This window comes from Anthonomus grandis, chromosome 17, assembly GCF_022605725.1.
Source record: "Anthonomus grandis grandis chromosome 17, icAntGran1.3, whole genome shotgun sequence".
In the NCBI taxonomy this organism is placed as follows: domain Eukaryota; kingdom Metazoa; phylum Arthropoda; class Insecta; order Coleoptera; family Curculionidae; genus Anthonomus; species Anthonomus grandis.
In genome coordinates, this window is record NC_065562.1 from 18,315,518 (window position 1) to 18,331,700 (window position 16,183).

The window sequence follows — 16,183 nt, forward strand, 5'->3', positions numbered from 1 at the left end:
AACTGAACTGCCTGGAACTGTCAAATACCTTTAATTTAATTTGGTTAGATTTTTCCATTATGCTGATTTCCCTGTTTTGTTATACAAAGGGATAACTCTCTCTCTCTCTCTCTCTCTCTCTCTCTCTCTGACTCTCCGGAGTGCAGTAAAGTTCCTTAAGGGACGACAGCCCTAAGATTTACGACCTTTAAATGGCTTTAAATGAGATTTCGAATGTTCTCCTTCTACCCCCCCTCGCCCCCCGGCATATAAAACCCTTAAAACATATAAATAATTTATGAAGTTTTTAAGTGTGAAGGCTTTGGTGTGCCAAAGAGGCGACTATTATAACCCATTACGTTTAACGGGGGGCAATTCGACCCTTCTTAGTTTGTTTTTACGGCTCCCTTATTAGGGTACACGGGCCAAATAAACCGTCGTCGGGTTTTATGTTGTATACGTGTTTTAACGGTTTTGTGGCAACCGTTTTGGGCTTTACGAGGGTCGTAGTTGTGTCTTTATCTAATTGTGACGGTGGGTAACGAGTACAGATTTGAGCGTGACGTGAAAGAAGGAGAGAGATAGAAAAATTGAATCGGTTTTTCAGTTTGGAAAAACTGGACATTTTCAAGGAATTTTAGGGCAAAAATTGATACTTGTGATTTTATTTTTATTGATAATTGAGTGCGATTTTTTGCCGTAATTCAATGTCTAAAAACATGGGATAATAGAGCTTGGAATAATCAACAAATATTTTAAAAAAAATTATTATTTTCGAAAAATATTTTTTTCTCAATTTCTTGTACAAATTTGGAAAAACGCTGAAATAGGTGTCCAATGAAATAGTTCATGGAATATGTGTACAAATTTTCAACGAGATATCTGGTCAATTTTTTGAGTTATGAATTTTTTGTGGAATAAATATTTAAAAAAAAATCAATATTTTCGAAAAATATTTTTTTCTCAAATTCTTGTATAAATTTGGAAAAACGCTAAAATAAGTGTCCAACCCAATTGTCCATAAAATATGTGTACAAATTTTGAACGAGATATCTGGTCAATTTTTTGAGATATGAATTTTTTGTGGAATAAATATTCAAAAAAAAATCAATATTTTCGAAAAATATTTTTTTCTCAAATTCTTGTATAAATTTGGAAAAACGCTAAAATAAGTGTCCAACCCAATTGTCCATAAAATATGTGTACAAATTTTGAACGAGATATCTGGTCAATTTTTTGAGATATGAATTTTTTGTGGAATAAATATTCAAAAAAAATCAATATTTTCGAAAAATATTTTTTTCTCAAATTCTTGTACAAATTGGGTAAAACGCTGAAACATATGTCCAACGAAATTATCCATAAAATATGTGTACAAATTTTGAACGAGATATCTGGTCAATTTTTTGAGTTATGAATTTTTTGTGGAATAAATATTCAAAAAAAAATCAATATTTTCGAAAAATATTTTTTTCTCAAATTCTTGTATAAATTTGGAAAAACGCTGAAATAGGTGTCCAATGAAATAGTTCATGGAATATGTGTACAAATTTTGAACGAGATATCTGGTTAATTTTTTGAGTTATGAATTTTTTGTGGAATAAATATTCAAAAAAAAATCAATATTTTGGAAAAAAAAAATTTTTCTCAAATTCTTACACAAATTTGGAAAAACGCTGAAATAGGTATCCAATGAAATTGTCCATAAAATATGTGTACAAATTTTCAATGACATATCTGGTCAATTTTTTGAGTTATGAATTTTTTGTTGAATAAATATTTAGAAAAAAATCAATATTTCCGAAAAATATTTTTTTCTCAAATTCTTGAACAAATTTGAAAAAACGCTAAAATAGGTGTCCAACGAAATTGCCCATAAAATATGTGTGCAAATTTTCAACGAGATATCTGGTCAATTTTTTGAGTTATGAATTTTTTGTGGAATAAATATTCAAAAAAAAATCAATATTTTCGAAAAATATTTTTTTCTCAAATTCTTGTACAAATTTGGAAAAACGAAAAATAGGTGCCCAACAAAATAGTCCAATTTTTTTATTCCAATCACTTGGGCCAACTGTTTTTTCCACATTTGTCATTTTTATAACATAACTCATTTATCTCAAACGTGTATTGTGCCAGCATGTCTATTTCGTCAAAGATTTCCCTACTATTGATTTTTTTGTCTTAAAATTTCAATGCCATTAATTTTTTTAAGATCCTTATTTACGAGGGCCACATCCTCGTTTGTGTAGCTGTCAATACTTATCATTATTAAAACAGGCACTTTTAGTCAGTTTTCTATTAATTCTGAACAAAAAACAGTGCAAATTAAGGCAAGAACGATCCTCATTCTCCCACAGTGAGGCCCAAAAAAGAGAGGGAAAATTTCGGAAAACTGTAGGCCCATTAAAGTCGAATTTTACCTTTCGCCGGTTAAATTAAGTTGAGTGCCCTAATTGTCTTCACTCTTGCCTCGGGGATAATTAATGACCTTTAAAATTGAAAGCAATTAATTTCAAGTGGGGGGGATAACTTAAATCGGACAAAGAGCATAAATTTAAAAAATCAACAACAACAAGAGAGAGAGCGAGGGAGAAAGAACATTAAAATACAACGAGATTCGGTGGTCTGTACGTGTGCGATCCATTTATTGCGAATGTCAGAGTTCGAATTACAATATGAAAAGCGCCATAATAAATCAACACTGGGGGAAAAGGGGATGGGAGGCTGAAAAAACGACGAGTTTCCATTATAAATGTCAAGTTTTCCCTGTTTTTTTTTTCGTGCCAATTTCCCAGATACCGAATGACGTTGATTAAAGATCCTGGGGTAGACAACGTGAACGTTTTAAAAAGTCAATCAATTTCGGGAGTATCGTTATGTCGAATGAGACACGAGAATCCCCCGCTTCTTTCCAGAAATTTCCAGGATATTGACCTCATTATTTCAGGCAGATGAGTAATGAATTTGACGCTTTTTCAACGCCGTTTCAGACCCTAAGATGCAAAGGATTGACATTAGAGAAACCCTTAGGGTTGACTGATCCACAATTACCCTCGGATTTTTTACCAATTTTCTACCCTTAAGCGTGAAGGAGAAAGGGAGAAGTTAAAGAGATCCTTTGGGACGCTTTTAGGGACAAAATTGGCCCTTTTTTAAGTCTCTTTGTTCAGAGATGTGACCACACTGGTCTAAAAATTGAATAAGTGTTTTATTTGTAAGTTGATTGGGGCAGTTAAGTTCCTTTTTTTTCCAGGCAGTACGATCCAGATAGTACTTAAGCAAGCACCTGGAATTTATTAACATAAATGAATAAAATTACTTTGAAATCCATCCACTAGAAATCAAGATATTAATAGTTTTCTCACTGGTGTGCCTGGAAGAAGTAAAATGATTTGTCTCTTATTGGCAACTGAATATCTTGATTTCTAGTGGCTAAATTATTGTAATTATTAATTTCTAGGATACTCCAAAGGCATTTTAAAAAAATAGTGAAAAAATTATTGAAATCCATCCACTAGAAATCAAGATATTAATATTTTTCTCATTGGTGTGCCTGGAAGAAGTAAAATGATTTGTCTCTTATTGGGAACTCAATATCTTGATTTCTAGTGGCTCAAATATTGTAATTATTAATTTCTAGGATACTCCAAAGGCTTTTTAAGTAAATACTAAAAAAATTATTGAAATCCATTTACTAGAAATCAAGATATTGATATTTTTCTCATTGGAGTGCCTGGAAGAAGTAAAATGATTTGTCTCTTATTGGCAACTGAATATTTTAATTTCTAGTGGCTCAATTATTGTAATTATTAATTTCTAGGATACTCCAAAGGCTTTTTAAGTAAATACTGAAAAAATTATTGAAATCCATTCACTAGAAATCAAGATATTGATATTTTTCTCATTGGAGTACCTGGAAGAAGTAAAATGATTTGTCTCTTATTGGGAACTGAATATTTTGATTTCTAGTGGCTCAATTATTGTAATTATTAATTTCTAGGATACTCCAAAGGCTTTTTAAGTAAATACTGAAAAAATTATTGAAATCCATCCACTAGAAATCAAGATATTGATATTTTTCTCATTGGAGTGCCTGGAAGAAGTAAAATGATTTGTCTCTTATTGGGAACTGAATATTTTGATTTCTAGTGGCTCAATTATTGTAATTATTAATTTCTAGGATACTCCAAAGGCTTTTTAAGTAAATACTGAAAAAATTATTGAAATCCATCCACTAGAAATCAAGATATTGATATTTTTCTCATTGGAGTGCCTGGAAGAAGTAAAATGATTTGTCTCTTATTGGGAACTGAATATTTTGATTTCTAGTGGCTCAATTATTGTAATTATTAATTTCTAGGATACTCCAAAGGCTTTTTAAGTAAATACTGAAAAAATTATTGAAATCCATCCACTAGAAATCAAGATATTGATATTTTTCTCATTGGTGTGCCTGGAAAAACTAAAATGATTTGTCTCTTATTGTTTCCAACTATACTCTTGATAGATTCCAACCGTCCAATGTAGATTTTCCAGAGGGTATTTTTAAGCCACTAACCACATCTAAAATGCCCATTTTCACACGATTTTCCGGTAAACCAAAGGCCGATTTATTCACTTTTACAGACTAAAAAGCCACGCCGCAGTTTATCTTCGCGTTATAGTCAATAACGCGTGCATTATTGCCTACGTAAGCCCCATAAAGGGACAAAATACGCGCAATATTTCATAAGACACGTACGGAATCGTCCCGGTTTATTCAATTTTATTGGCTGAAAAATGCACACACACACATAGACACACATTTTAAATAAATTATCTTAAGGGATGAATTCAACCCCTTATTTTCTCGGTTTAAATTCGACGTAAATTGAGCTTAAGTGCGATTTTGGAAATACGCTCCCGGGGAAAGGGGGGTGCGTTATCTCCTAAGCACTCCGCGGTAATTTTAGCCCTAAAAACCCTTTCGTATATATTCATATTACGTCGGCTTATCTAAAACCTACCCCTTTTTGATGTATGGAAATGTCGGTTAATTTGGTCTCTGGAGAGTGGTTTGAATTATAGGAGGTTCAGGGGTTGGTCAAATCCAATAGGTCTCTACTTCATTTTAGGGGGTGATTTTTAAAGAGATTTTCACCCTTTTCGTGGCAGCTTTTTTGCACCAGAAATTCGGAAATTTATTTATTAAAAATTTAGAAGGTTTTTCTATAAATTTCAGGCATCTAAGTAGTGTTAATGTTCCAGGCAGTTGAGCAGTAATTCGTCCTTTTTTTCAGGCAGTTGAACTATTTTTTCTTCATTGCATAGATCCAGAAATTTGAGAAATTGTTTGCTCAACTGCCTGGAATAAGGAAATCATTTAGTTGCCTGGAATATTTAAAAAATTGATAGCCTATTAGCCTGAAATGAGGAAACTAGACGCATTATTCAACTGCCTAGAATTTATTGAAGAATTGCTTGAAAAATTATAAAACTCTGGAAAAACTTATCCATAGCTCAATTACCTGGAATTTAATAGAAATAGGACCAATGGGACTTGAACGAAGTGAAAAAATCCAAACATGTCTCACGATTTAATATCTGGAAATTTTATAAACACATTATAGCTCAATTGCCTGAAATAAGGAAATTAAATTATTTATTCAAATGCCTGGAATGTAGTTAGGAATGACCTAAATTGCCTGAAATTTATTAAAATTTCCTGGAAATTAAATATAAATTGGAATTTAATATAAACTTTGAAGAAATTTTATTAATGACTCAACTACCTGGAATAAATTGATTGCTTAAAATAGGATTCAATGCCCTGGAGATTTCAAAAATTCTGGAAAAATTAATCCATGCTTCAAATGCTTCAAATTCCGGAAAAAACTTATTCAAAGATGAACTGTCTGGAATCTTATAAGAGTTACCGTCAAAGTGCCTAAGATTTACACTCAATTCAAGTATCTGGAATAATAAAATGAATAAATACAGTCAACTGTCTGAAATAAATTCATTGCCTAAAATAAGATCCAGCTTTCTGGAGAAATTAACCCAAGGGTTGGTAGCTTGGAATTTTAGTCTAAGGTGCCATAAATTTGAAATACAATCTGGTAAATAGCTGAAACACCTGGACCAATTAAATAAATTATTATACTTAACTGCCTGGAATAATATCACTACTCAAAATAAAATCCAAGTACTGGGATTAACTGGAAAAATTGCCTGAAATTTAACAAAAAATGGACCAATCGAACTTAAATTTAAAAAAAAAAACAATAATTCGTGATTGAATTAATTGAAATTTCATAACGAACTTATGGCCTTTAAAAATTAGGCCAAATTCACTATTTAACTGCCTGGAATTTAATAAAAAATTAACCTAATTGCCTGAAATTTCACAAAATTATCACTAAAAGTATACATGGCTATTTGCTACTCAATTGCCTGGAATTAATTAAAAAATTTACTCTATTTAATAAAATTTGACACAAATGTGGAAAAGTTCATCCATAACTGAATTGCCTCGAATTTATTGATTGAATTTTCAAAAATACCTGGAAGAAATTTATTTATGGCTCAACTGCCTGGAATTTAATAAATGGTAAAATGAGCAGCCCGAAATTTGATAAAATTTTGGAAAAATTGACCTTTGGTCCAGTTCCCTGGAATTAAAAGGAAAAATTACTGAACTGCCTGAAAATCTGGAAAACCTCGTTTACGCTTTAAATCTCTAAAATTTAATTAAAAACAATTGCGACTCAACTGCCCGAAATTAGTTCAATTGCCTGGAATCGCCTCAATTTTGAGAACATTCTGGAAAATATGATTTATGAACCAAGCGCCTGGCATTTAATAAATAACAAACTAAATTGCCTGAAATTTGGTAAGATTGACTGAAAAACTTCAGTCAATTGTATCTAAGTTTTAAATGCCTGAAACTAAAAAAAAAATGCACTTTGGGAAAAATTCAGTCATGTGACTGGAAATACAAAAAAAAATCTGGATTTCTTCAAACTCTGGAAAAAATCAGCTGGATCTATTGTTCAAGTACCTGGAATTTAAGAAGAATTAAACTGCCTGAAATTTGACAAAATTCTGGAAAAGTTTATTTTTAACTCAATTGCCTGAAAAATTTAATGAAAAATTGCTTGAATTTTAGACTTTAAAAAAATCTGGATAAAGGTATCCATTGTGTTCAACTGCCTGGAATTTAATAAAAATTTAACTATTTTTCATGAAAATAGACTCAATTGTAGAAAAGTTTATCCATAACTGAACTGCCTCGAATGTCTGGAATAAAATTAATTATGGCTCAATTGCCTGAAATCCACTAAATTATGAATATTCGAAATTTTGTGAAAAATTGATTTTTTGGAATTCAAAGAAAAATCTGGAAAATCTAGTTTATGCCTTAAATCTTTAAAATATGATTGGGACTTAACTGCCTAAAATTTATCAAAATTATTAAAAATATTGTAAATAGTTGACTGAATTTTGAGAAAATATTGGCTCATTTGCCTGGAATTTAATAAAAAATTGAACACTAAAATGCCTAAAATTTTTCAGAAAAAAGTTGAATTATTGAACGGAATTAAAAACAAAATTAAGTCAAATGCCTGAAATTTGAAAAAGCAATTGTCTTTTATGCCTAAAATTTAAAGCAGTTGAGCAACTAATTTTATTCTTGCTACTGCCTGAAATTTGGAAAAAAAGAGGATTCAACCACCTGGAAGTAATAATTTAAAATTTTCGGGCAAATTGAGAAATAACAACTAGAACTGCGTGAATCGAAATCAAATTTTAGGCATTCAAGTGATTTTGTTATTCTAGGTAGATGAACAAAAAATGTTTTCTTATTACCGGAAAATAAGGATTCAAATGCCTGGAATCGAAGTTTTTAGGCAATATTGGAACTGGGTTATCTGAAATAGCACAACTGCCTGAAACACTGTTAAATTCCTTATTCCCCACCAAGCTTACCTAAGCGAAATATAATGGGAAATCTCAGTTTTCCCACCTAAACGATGTTAAATGACGCGAAAAAAAAATGGAATTTTTCTGGCTTATATCCGCTTACCTTGAAGCGCCTTAGGGTCCTAAAGCGAGAAAAGGGAAAATGATATGCAACTATTACGGGACGTTTTTCCAGATTTATTATAGAGGTAATTTTCAAAAATACCATAAGGGATCAATATCGACCAGCAGAATCTCCAGAGATTTTTTTCTTTAAGGGTAATTAGGCACCTTCCAGATTTCAGTTGAGAATTCAGTTTTATTCCAGAGAATAAATGAAAAAAACAAAAAATGGCCTGACTATATAATCTCCCTGGCGGTGGTAATTTCATTATGTGGAGTTCTTCGTATATATCCATATCCAGGCTGGACCGGAATACATATAATTATGCATGAAATATTCACGCGTCGTCCACATTTCACGCTCTAGATGTCCGTTTGTCTCTTTTACCGTCTAAATAATACGATTCGAAATATTCTTCTTGTCGGATATTAAATTCCTCGCGGCGAAAACTATGGCGGCCCTTTGCATATTTTAATACTAAATAGACGGTTAATATGGTCCCGAGGACATTGAAATATCGCAGCGTTTATCGCGTTTTTCCAGAGTTTTGGATTATTCCAGGCAGTCCCGGCTGAAGTTGAGCAGTGATTTATTTAGGCGGAAGATTCATAAAATTGCTTACGTTTTTCAGAATTGTTCCAAGCAGTTGGTTTATGGATGAACTTTTGCCGAATTTTTGAAAAATCAGGCACAAAAATCTTGTCTCTAAGTTAATAGAGTCATGATGGTTTAAGTTAATTTTTTGCTAAATTTTTACCAAGTTTCAGGCCATTGACTGTAATTTTTATTTAATTCCAGGCAGTTGAATCGTTGATAAATTCGTCTAAAAATTTTAGACAAATTTGACTCTTTTTTAATATCAAACAAATCAATAATTTTGTCCTTAGTCCAGGCATTTGAGCCATTGGCTAAATCTGATTCTATCAAATTTCAGGCAAATTTGACTGCATTCCAGGCAGTTGAGTCGTGGTTAATTTTTTTCCAGAATTTTATGAAATTTCAGTCAATTCAGATATTTTTTTAATTAGATTCTGCGCAGTTGGATCATGAATTTAATTTCTTTATTCCAGGCAGTTGAGTCATAAGGTCATATATCCAGGGATTGGTCCATTTTCTATTAAACTCCAGGCAGTTGAGTATTTTTTTTTAATTTAAGGCATTTTTGACTACAATTATGATTAAATTCCGGACAGTTGACCCTGATATAATTTTTGCCACAATTTTCGAATAATCCAGGCAGCCTGAAATTCCAGGATTTTTTTTCTAAATTTTCAGAATTTTTTTTCATAATTCCTGGCATTTGAATCCTTTTCGTTCAAATTTCAGGTAGTTAGTATTACTACCCGAAATAATAAAATCGCTTAACCGCCTAGAATTTCAGTTTATTTTTTTACATTTCATTTCCATTTCAGTTAGCAGTAATTCGTTCTTATTTTAGGCTTTTTCCAGGCAGTTGACCTATTTTTTCTTCGTTAGATCCAAAATTGTTTGCTCAACTGCCTGGAATAAGGAAATTATTAAGTTGCCTGGAATATTAAAAGAATCGATGATTTATTATCCTTAATAGTCTTAAAGTCTCCAATTGCCTGGAAAAAATCGAAAATTAGTCCAAAGCTGCTGAAAAAATTATTTAAAAACGGAGTACGGATGCTTTAAAAAATGATTTCAACTGCCTGGAAAAATGGAAAATTGACCATCAAATTTTTGAAATATTTCAAAAACGATATCATTTGCTTGGAAAAATGACTCAAACTTTCTGGAAAAAGTGACCTCAATTACCTGAGAAAATTTTGTCCAATTGCCTGGAATAAAGAAATAATTACTTTCACTGCCTGAACAAAGAACAATCTTCCCAGTGATTTTCCAGAATTTACAAAATACCCTAAAACAAATCAATCATTAAGTCAGTCAATTTCCTCTCTTCATTAAAACTCTAATATGCATCTCAAGTTCCCCCTTTCCACCCTAAAGAAACAAAGCGAATACGTCAAAAACGATCCAACTTTTAAATAAAACCCAATCGGTTTAATATAAGAAGGGACTCATCAAAGAGATCCCGATCAAAAACAAACGTTTTCTCTTCACCCCCGTACCCTCCTTTCATCCCCTGGATCCGAAAACTATTTAGTTTGCGATTTACTCGACGAATTTGCAATTCAAACGTCGCGTCCGCAGTTAAACCGGAAGCAATCACGTCTTCACGGGGGCACGGGACGCTTTTGAAGTTAAAATCGCAGTGTAGTAGTAGAGTTATGGATCCCGTAATTAATTAATTCGATCCTTCTTGCTCCCCCCATCCATCCGTCCGTCCACCCATCCACCGTTTCACCCCCCGACCGTAGCTGTCTCTTTTCATCCGCAGGAATGAAATTCGGTTCTAATTAAAGCCGAATCTTTTGCCTGGATAATTTTAATCCCGATTACATCGGGTCCGTAATGGTGATTCATTGAGTTATCGCGGTTATGGATTTCTGGAAAACCTTTGGGATTGTCAAGAGGCTCAGATAGCATAAGCATGTTGTTAGCTTTTATTAATTTTCTTACTAAATAAGCTCGTCCATGTGTGACATTCTACATGTCCATTTTTTGACATTCTACCGCATCTCCCCTTGTAGTAACATTCTGGATTTTCTGGAAACTTTATTATCTGGACGTGGTTAAACCAATTACAGACGGGATACATAATTTCAAAGCGATCGTCTATGATTTCTGGATCTCAGAGTGACATTTATACGGATTTGGGGGTCAAAAGTGTCTTTTTTGACATTCTACCGCATCTCACTTTATAGTAACATTTTGGATCTTCTGGAAAAATTATTTTCTGGACGTGATTAGACCAACTACAGACGAAAGACATTATTTCATAGCGATCGTCCATGATTTCTGGATCTCAGAGTGACATTTATACGGATTTGGGGGTCAAAAGTGTCTTTTTTAACTTTCTACCGCATCTCACCTTGTAGTAACATTCTGGATTTTCTGGAAACTTTATTATCTGGACGTGGTTAAACCAATCACAGACGGGATACATAATTTCAAAGCGATCGTCTATGATTTCTGGATCTCAGAGTAACATTTATACGGATTTGGGGGTCAAAAGTGCCTTTTATGGGTTTCTATCGCATCTCACCCTGTAGTAACATTCTGGATCTTCTGGAAAAATTATTTTCTGGACGTGGTTAGACCAACTATAGCCGGGAGACATAATTTCATAGCGATCGTTTATGATTTCTGGATCCCTGAGTGACATTTATACGGATTTGGGGATAAAAACTGCCTTTTTTGACATTCTACCGCATCTCACTCTATAGTAACATTCTGGATCTTCTGGAAAAATTATTTTCTGGAGGTGATGAAGCCAAATACAGATGGGAGACATAATTTCATAGTGATCGTCCATGATTTCTGAATCTCAGAGTGACATTTATACCGATTTGAAGGTCAAAAGTGCCTTTTTTGACTTTCTACCGCATCTCACTCTATAGTAACATTCTGGATCTTCTGGAAATTGTATTTTTTGGACGTAATTAGACTAACTACAAACGGGAGACATAATTTCATAGCGATCGTCCATGATTTATGGATCTCAGAGTGAGATTTATACGGATTTGAGGGTCAAAAGTGCCTTTTTTGACTTCCTACCGCATCTCACCTTGTAGTAATATTCTGGATCTACTGGAAACATTATTTTCTGGACATAGTTAGACCATCTACAAACGGGAGTCATTATTTTATAGCGATCGCCCATGATTTCTGGATCTCCGAGTGACATTTATACGGATTTGGGGGTCAAAAGTGTCTTTTTTGACTTTCTACCGCATCTCACTCTATCGTAACATTCTGGATCTTCTGGAAAAATATTTTCTGGACGTGATTAAATCCAATACAGACGGGAGACATAATTTCATAGCGATCGTCTATGATTTCTGGATCTCAGAGTGACATTTATACGGATTTCGGGGTCAAAAGTGTCTTTTTTGACATTCTACCGCATCTCACTTTATAGTAACATTTTGGATCTTCTGGAAAAATTATTTTCTGGACGTGATTAGACCAACTACAGACGAAAGACATTATTTCATAGCGATCGTCCATGATTTCTGGATCTCAGAGTGACATTTATACGGATTTGGGGGTCAAAATTGCCTTTTTTAGGTTTCTACCGCATCTCACTCTATAGTAACATTCTGGATCTTCTGGAAAAATATTTTCTGGACGTGATTAAATCCAATACAGACGGGAGACATAATTTCATAGCGATCGTCTATGATTTCTGGATCCCTGAGTGACATTTATACGGATTTGAGGGTCAAAAGTTCCCTTTTTGACTTTCTACCGCATCTCACTCTAAAGTAACATTCTGGATCTTCTGGAAAAATTATTTTCTGGACTTGATTAAACCAAATACAGACGGGAGACATAATTTTATAGCGATCGTCCATGATTTCTGGATCTCAGAGTGACATTTATACGGATTTGGGGGTCAAAAGTGCCTTTTTTGACTTTCTACCGTATCTCACTCTATAGTAACATTCTGGATCTTCTGGAAAAATTATTTTCTGGGCGTGTTTAGACCAACTACAGACGGGAGACATCATTTCATAGCGATCGTCCATGATTTCTGGATCTCAGAGTGACATTTATACGGATTTGAGGGTCAAAAGTGCCTTTTTTGAGTTTCTACCGCATCTCACTCTATAGTAACATTCTGGATCTTCTGGAAATATTATTTTCTGGACGTGATTAGACTGACTACAGACGGGAGATATAATTTTATTGCGATCGTCCATGATTTCTGGATCCCAGAGTGACATTTATAAGGATTTGGGGGTCAAAAGTGTCTTTTTTGACTTTCTACCGCATCTCACTTTATAGTAACATTCTGGATCTTCTGGAAACTGTATTTTCTGGACGTGATTAAACCAACTACAAACGGGAGACATCATTTCATAGCGATCGTCCATGATTTCTGGATCCCTGAGTGACATTTATACGGATTTGAGGGTCAAAAGTGCCTTTTTTGAGTTTCTACCGCATCTCACTCTATAGTAACATTCTGGATCTTCTGGAAATATTATTTTCTGGACGTGATTAGACTGACTACAGACGGGAGATATAATTTTATTGCGATCGTCCATGATTTCTGGATCCCAGAGTGACATTTATAAGGATTTGGGGGTCAAAAGTGTCTTTTTTGACTTTCTACCGCATCTCGCTTTATAGTAACATTCTGGATCTTCTGGAAACTGTATTTTCTGGACGTGATTAAACCAACTACAAACGGGAGACATCATTTCATAGCGATCGTCCATGATTTCTGGATCCCTGAGTGACATTTATACGGATTTGAGGGTCAAAAGTTCCTTTTTTGACTTTCTACCGCATCTCACTCTACAGTAACATTCTGGATCTTCTGGAAAAATTATTTTCTAAACGTAATTAGACCAACTACAGACGGGAGACATAATTTCATAGCGATCGTCCATGATTTCTGAATCTCAGAGTGACATTTATACCGATTTGAAGGTCAAAAGTGCCTTTTTTGACTTTCTACCGCATCTCACTTTATAGTAACATTCTGGATCTTCTGGAAACTGTATTTTCTGGACGTGATTAAACCAACTACAAACGGGAGACATCATTTCATAGCGATCGTCCATGATTTCTGGATCCCTGAGTGACATTTATACGGATTTGAGGGTCAAAAGTTCCTTTTTTGACTTTCTACCGCATCTCACTCTATAGTAACATTCTGGATCTTCTGGAAAAATTATTTTCTAAACGTAATTAGACCAACTACAGACGGGAGACATCATTTCATAGCGATCGTCCATGATTTCTGGATCTCAGAGTGACATTTATACGGATTTGAGGGTCGAAAGTGTCTTTTTTGACTTTCTACCGCATCTCACTCTATAGTAACATTCTGGATCTTCTGGAAAAATTATTTTCTGGACGTGATTAAACCAAATGCAGACGGGAGACATAATTCCATAGCGATCGTCCATGATTTCTGGATCCCTGAGTGACATTTATACGGATTTGAGGGTCAAAAGTGCCTTTTTTGACTTTCTACCGCATCTCACTCTAAAGTAACATTCTGGATCTTCTGGAAAAATTATTTTCTGGACGTCATTAAGTCAAATACAGACGGGAGATATAATTTCATAGCGATCGTCCATGATTTCTGGATCTCAGAGTGACATTTATACGGATTTGGGGGTCAAAAGTGCCTTTTTTGACTTTCTACCGCATCTCACTCTATAGTAACATTCTGGATCTTCTGGAAAAATTATTTTCTGAATGTAATTAGACCAAATACAGATGGGAGACATCATTTCATAGCGATCGTCCATGATTTCTGGATCCCTGAGTGACATTTATACGGATTTGAGGGTCAAAAGTGCCTTTTTTGAGTTTCTACCGCATCTCACTCTATAGTAACATTCTGGATCTTCTGGAAAAATTATTTTCTGGACGTGATTAAACCAAATACAGACGGGAGACATAATTTCATAGCGATCGTCCATGATTTCTGGATCTCAGAGTGACATTTATACGGATTTGAGGGTCAAAAGTGCCTTTTTTGACTTTCTACCGCATCTCACTCTATAGTAACATTCTGGATCTTCTGGAAAAATTATTTTCTGGACGTGATTAAGCCAAATACAGACGGGAGACATAATTTCATAGCGATCATGCATGATTTCTGGATCTCAGGGTGACATTTATAAGGATTTGGGGGTCAAAAAGTGCCCTATTTGACTTTCCACCGCATCTCACCTTATAGCAACATCTGGATCTTCTGGAAACATCATATTTTGGACGTGCCTAGTCTAATATAAGAACAAAATTTCTAATACGATATGCTTTTGTTTTAGGCATTCGATGCTATTTTTAATGTTCTCCAAACATTAGGGGTGCCTGTTAGTTTTATTACATGAAGCATTTTGAGTCATTCTGTATAAACTCCACTTATTTGAAGTCAATCTTATCCTCGTTCCAGAAGTTGGATATGGTCTTCCAGGTTTTTTAGGCAATTAATTTAATCAGGCATTTTTAGTACTATTTCAGTGATGCACTCGGATTTTTGGTACCACTGACGGTTCACCCAAAAACCTCCAGTTTCTTAAAAATTTAAAATAGATGCGTCGACAATATACTATTTTTCAACTAATTTTTCCCAACTAATCCAACGGTGCTATTCGATTTTTCCTAGTTTTCCAAAAAACATCAATTTCCACTGTTTACACCCTCAACTTCCCTCTTGTAACATAATAAGCATATTTTCACAAATTAAGAAAAGTTTTCGAAAAACCGATTTCGCACTTGACTGCAAACCTTCATAAGAAAAAAAAACGGTTTAATCAAAACACAACGGACAGGGGGGGGGGGAGCGAGGGGGCAAACGAACCCTTAGCCCCATCAAAACTTCCCACCCTTTTCTCTTAATTACCCTTCAAAAAAAAAAAAAAAGTTTAAATTAAAAAGCGCCTCGGTCGTAAAAAAACGAACTTTTTGTCTTAAAAAAAAAAAAGTTAATTTCCCACCCTCTCTCCCCCACCCACCCCCGTATCCCTAAAAGATTTTTAAATTGCAATTTTCCATTGAATTTCAATTTTAAAAACGCAATAGCGCGGCAAAAATTTAATTTTCCATCCGGGGTGGTTTCTCGGTTACGTCCCCTTCTATGGGGCCCATCACCTTAAGACCCTTAGGGCTCTAAGGCGGATATGCAACTACGGGTCTTTAGAAAACTCCCTCCCTCTGGTTTTATTTTAAAAAAGTAGTTATCCTTATATATGAAATCAAACATCGGAGTTTCGACCTTATAAACCTTCCTCACGCTCTTAATAGGAAGAAAAAACATTATTGGACCTTAGGGGTTAATCACCCCCCAACTAATTAGGACCCTAAAGAAGGAAAATTAATTTGATATTTTTTTTCCAGAGCAATCAAATGGAGAGCTCCAGGGGGTCAAAGGGTTGAAATTTACCCTCTGGTAACATGGAGATCAATCAGTCGGGCATGTGTCGGGTTATTCGCGGTTTGATCGGTTTGAGTGGTGAATAAGGGAAGTTTTCGTGTATGGGATGGCTACTAGCGGATATCCAGGTGAGTGGTTTTTTGAATTAA

The 16,183-nt window shown here is 34.2% G+C and overlaps 1 protein-coding gene across 3 annotated transcripts in view; it reads left to right on the forward strand.

The window, feature by feature from the left end:
- LOC126746257 (octopamine receptor beta-2R-like) overlaps window positions 1-16,183 on the forward strand; it is a 178,263-nt gene that overhangs the window by 119,340 nt on the left and 42,740 nt on the right. For all 3 annotated transcript variants that reach the window (XR_007663840.1, XR_007663841.1, XM_050454417.1), the window contains exon 2: window positions 15,998-16,162. Coding sequence is in view for 1 of the 3 variants with exons in the window: in XM_050454417.1 (XP_050310374.1) it covers window positions 16,141-16,162 (22 nt within the window). In the remaining 2 variants the exon portion in view is untranslated. The remainder of the gene's footprint in view (window positions 1-15,997; window positions 16,163-16,183) is intronic.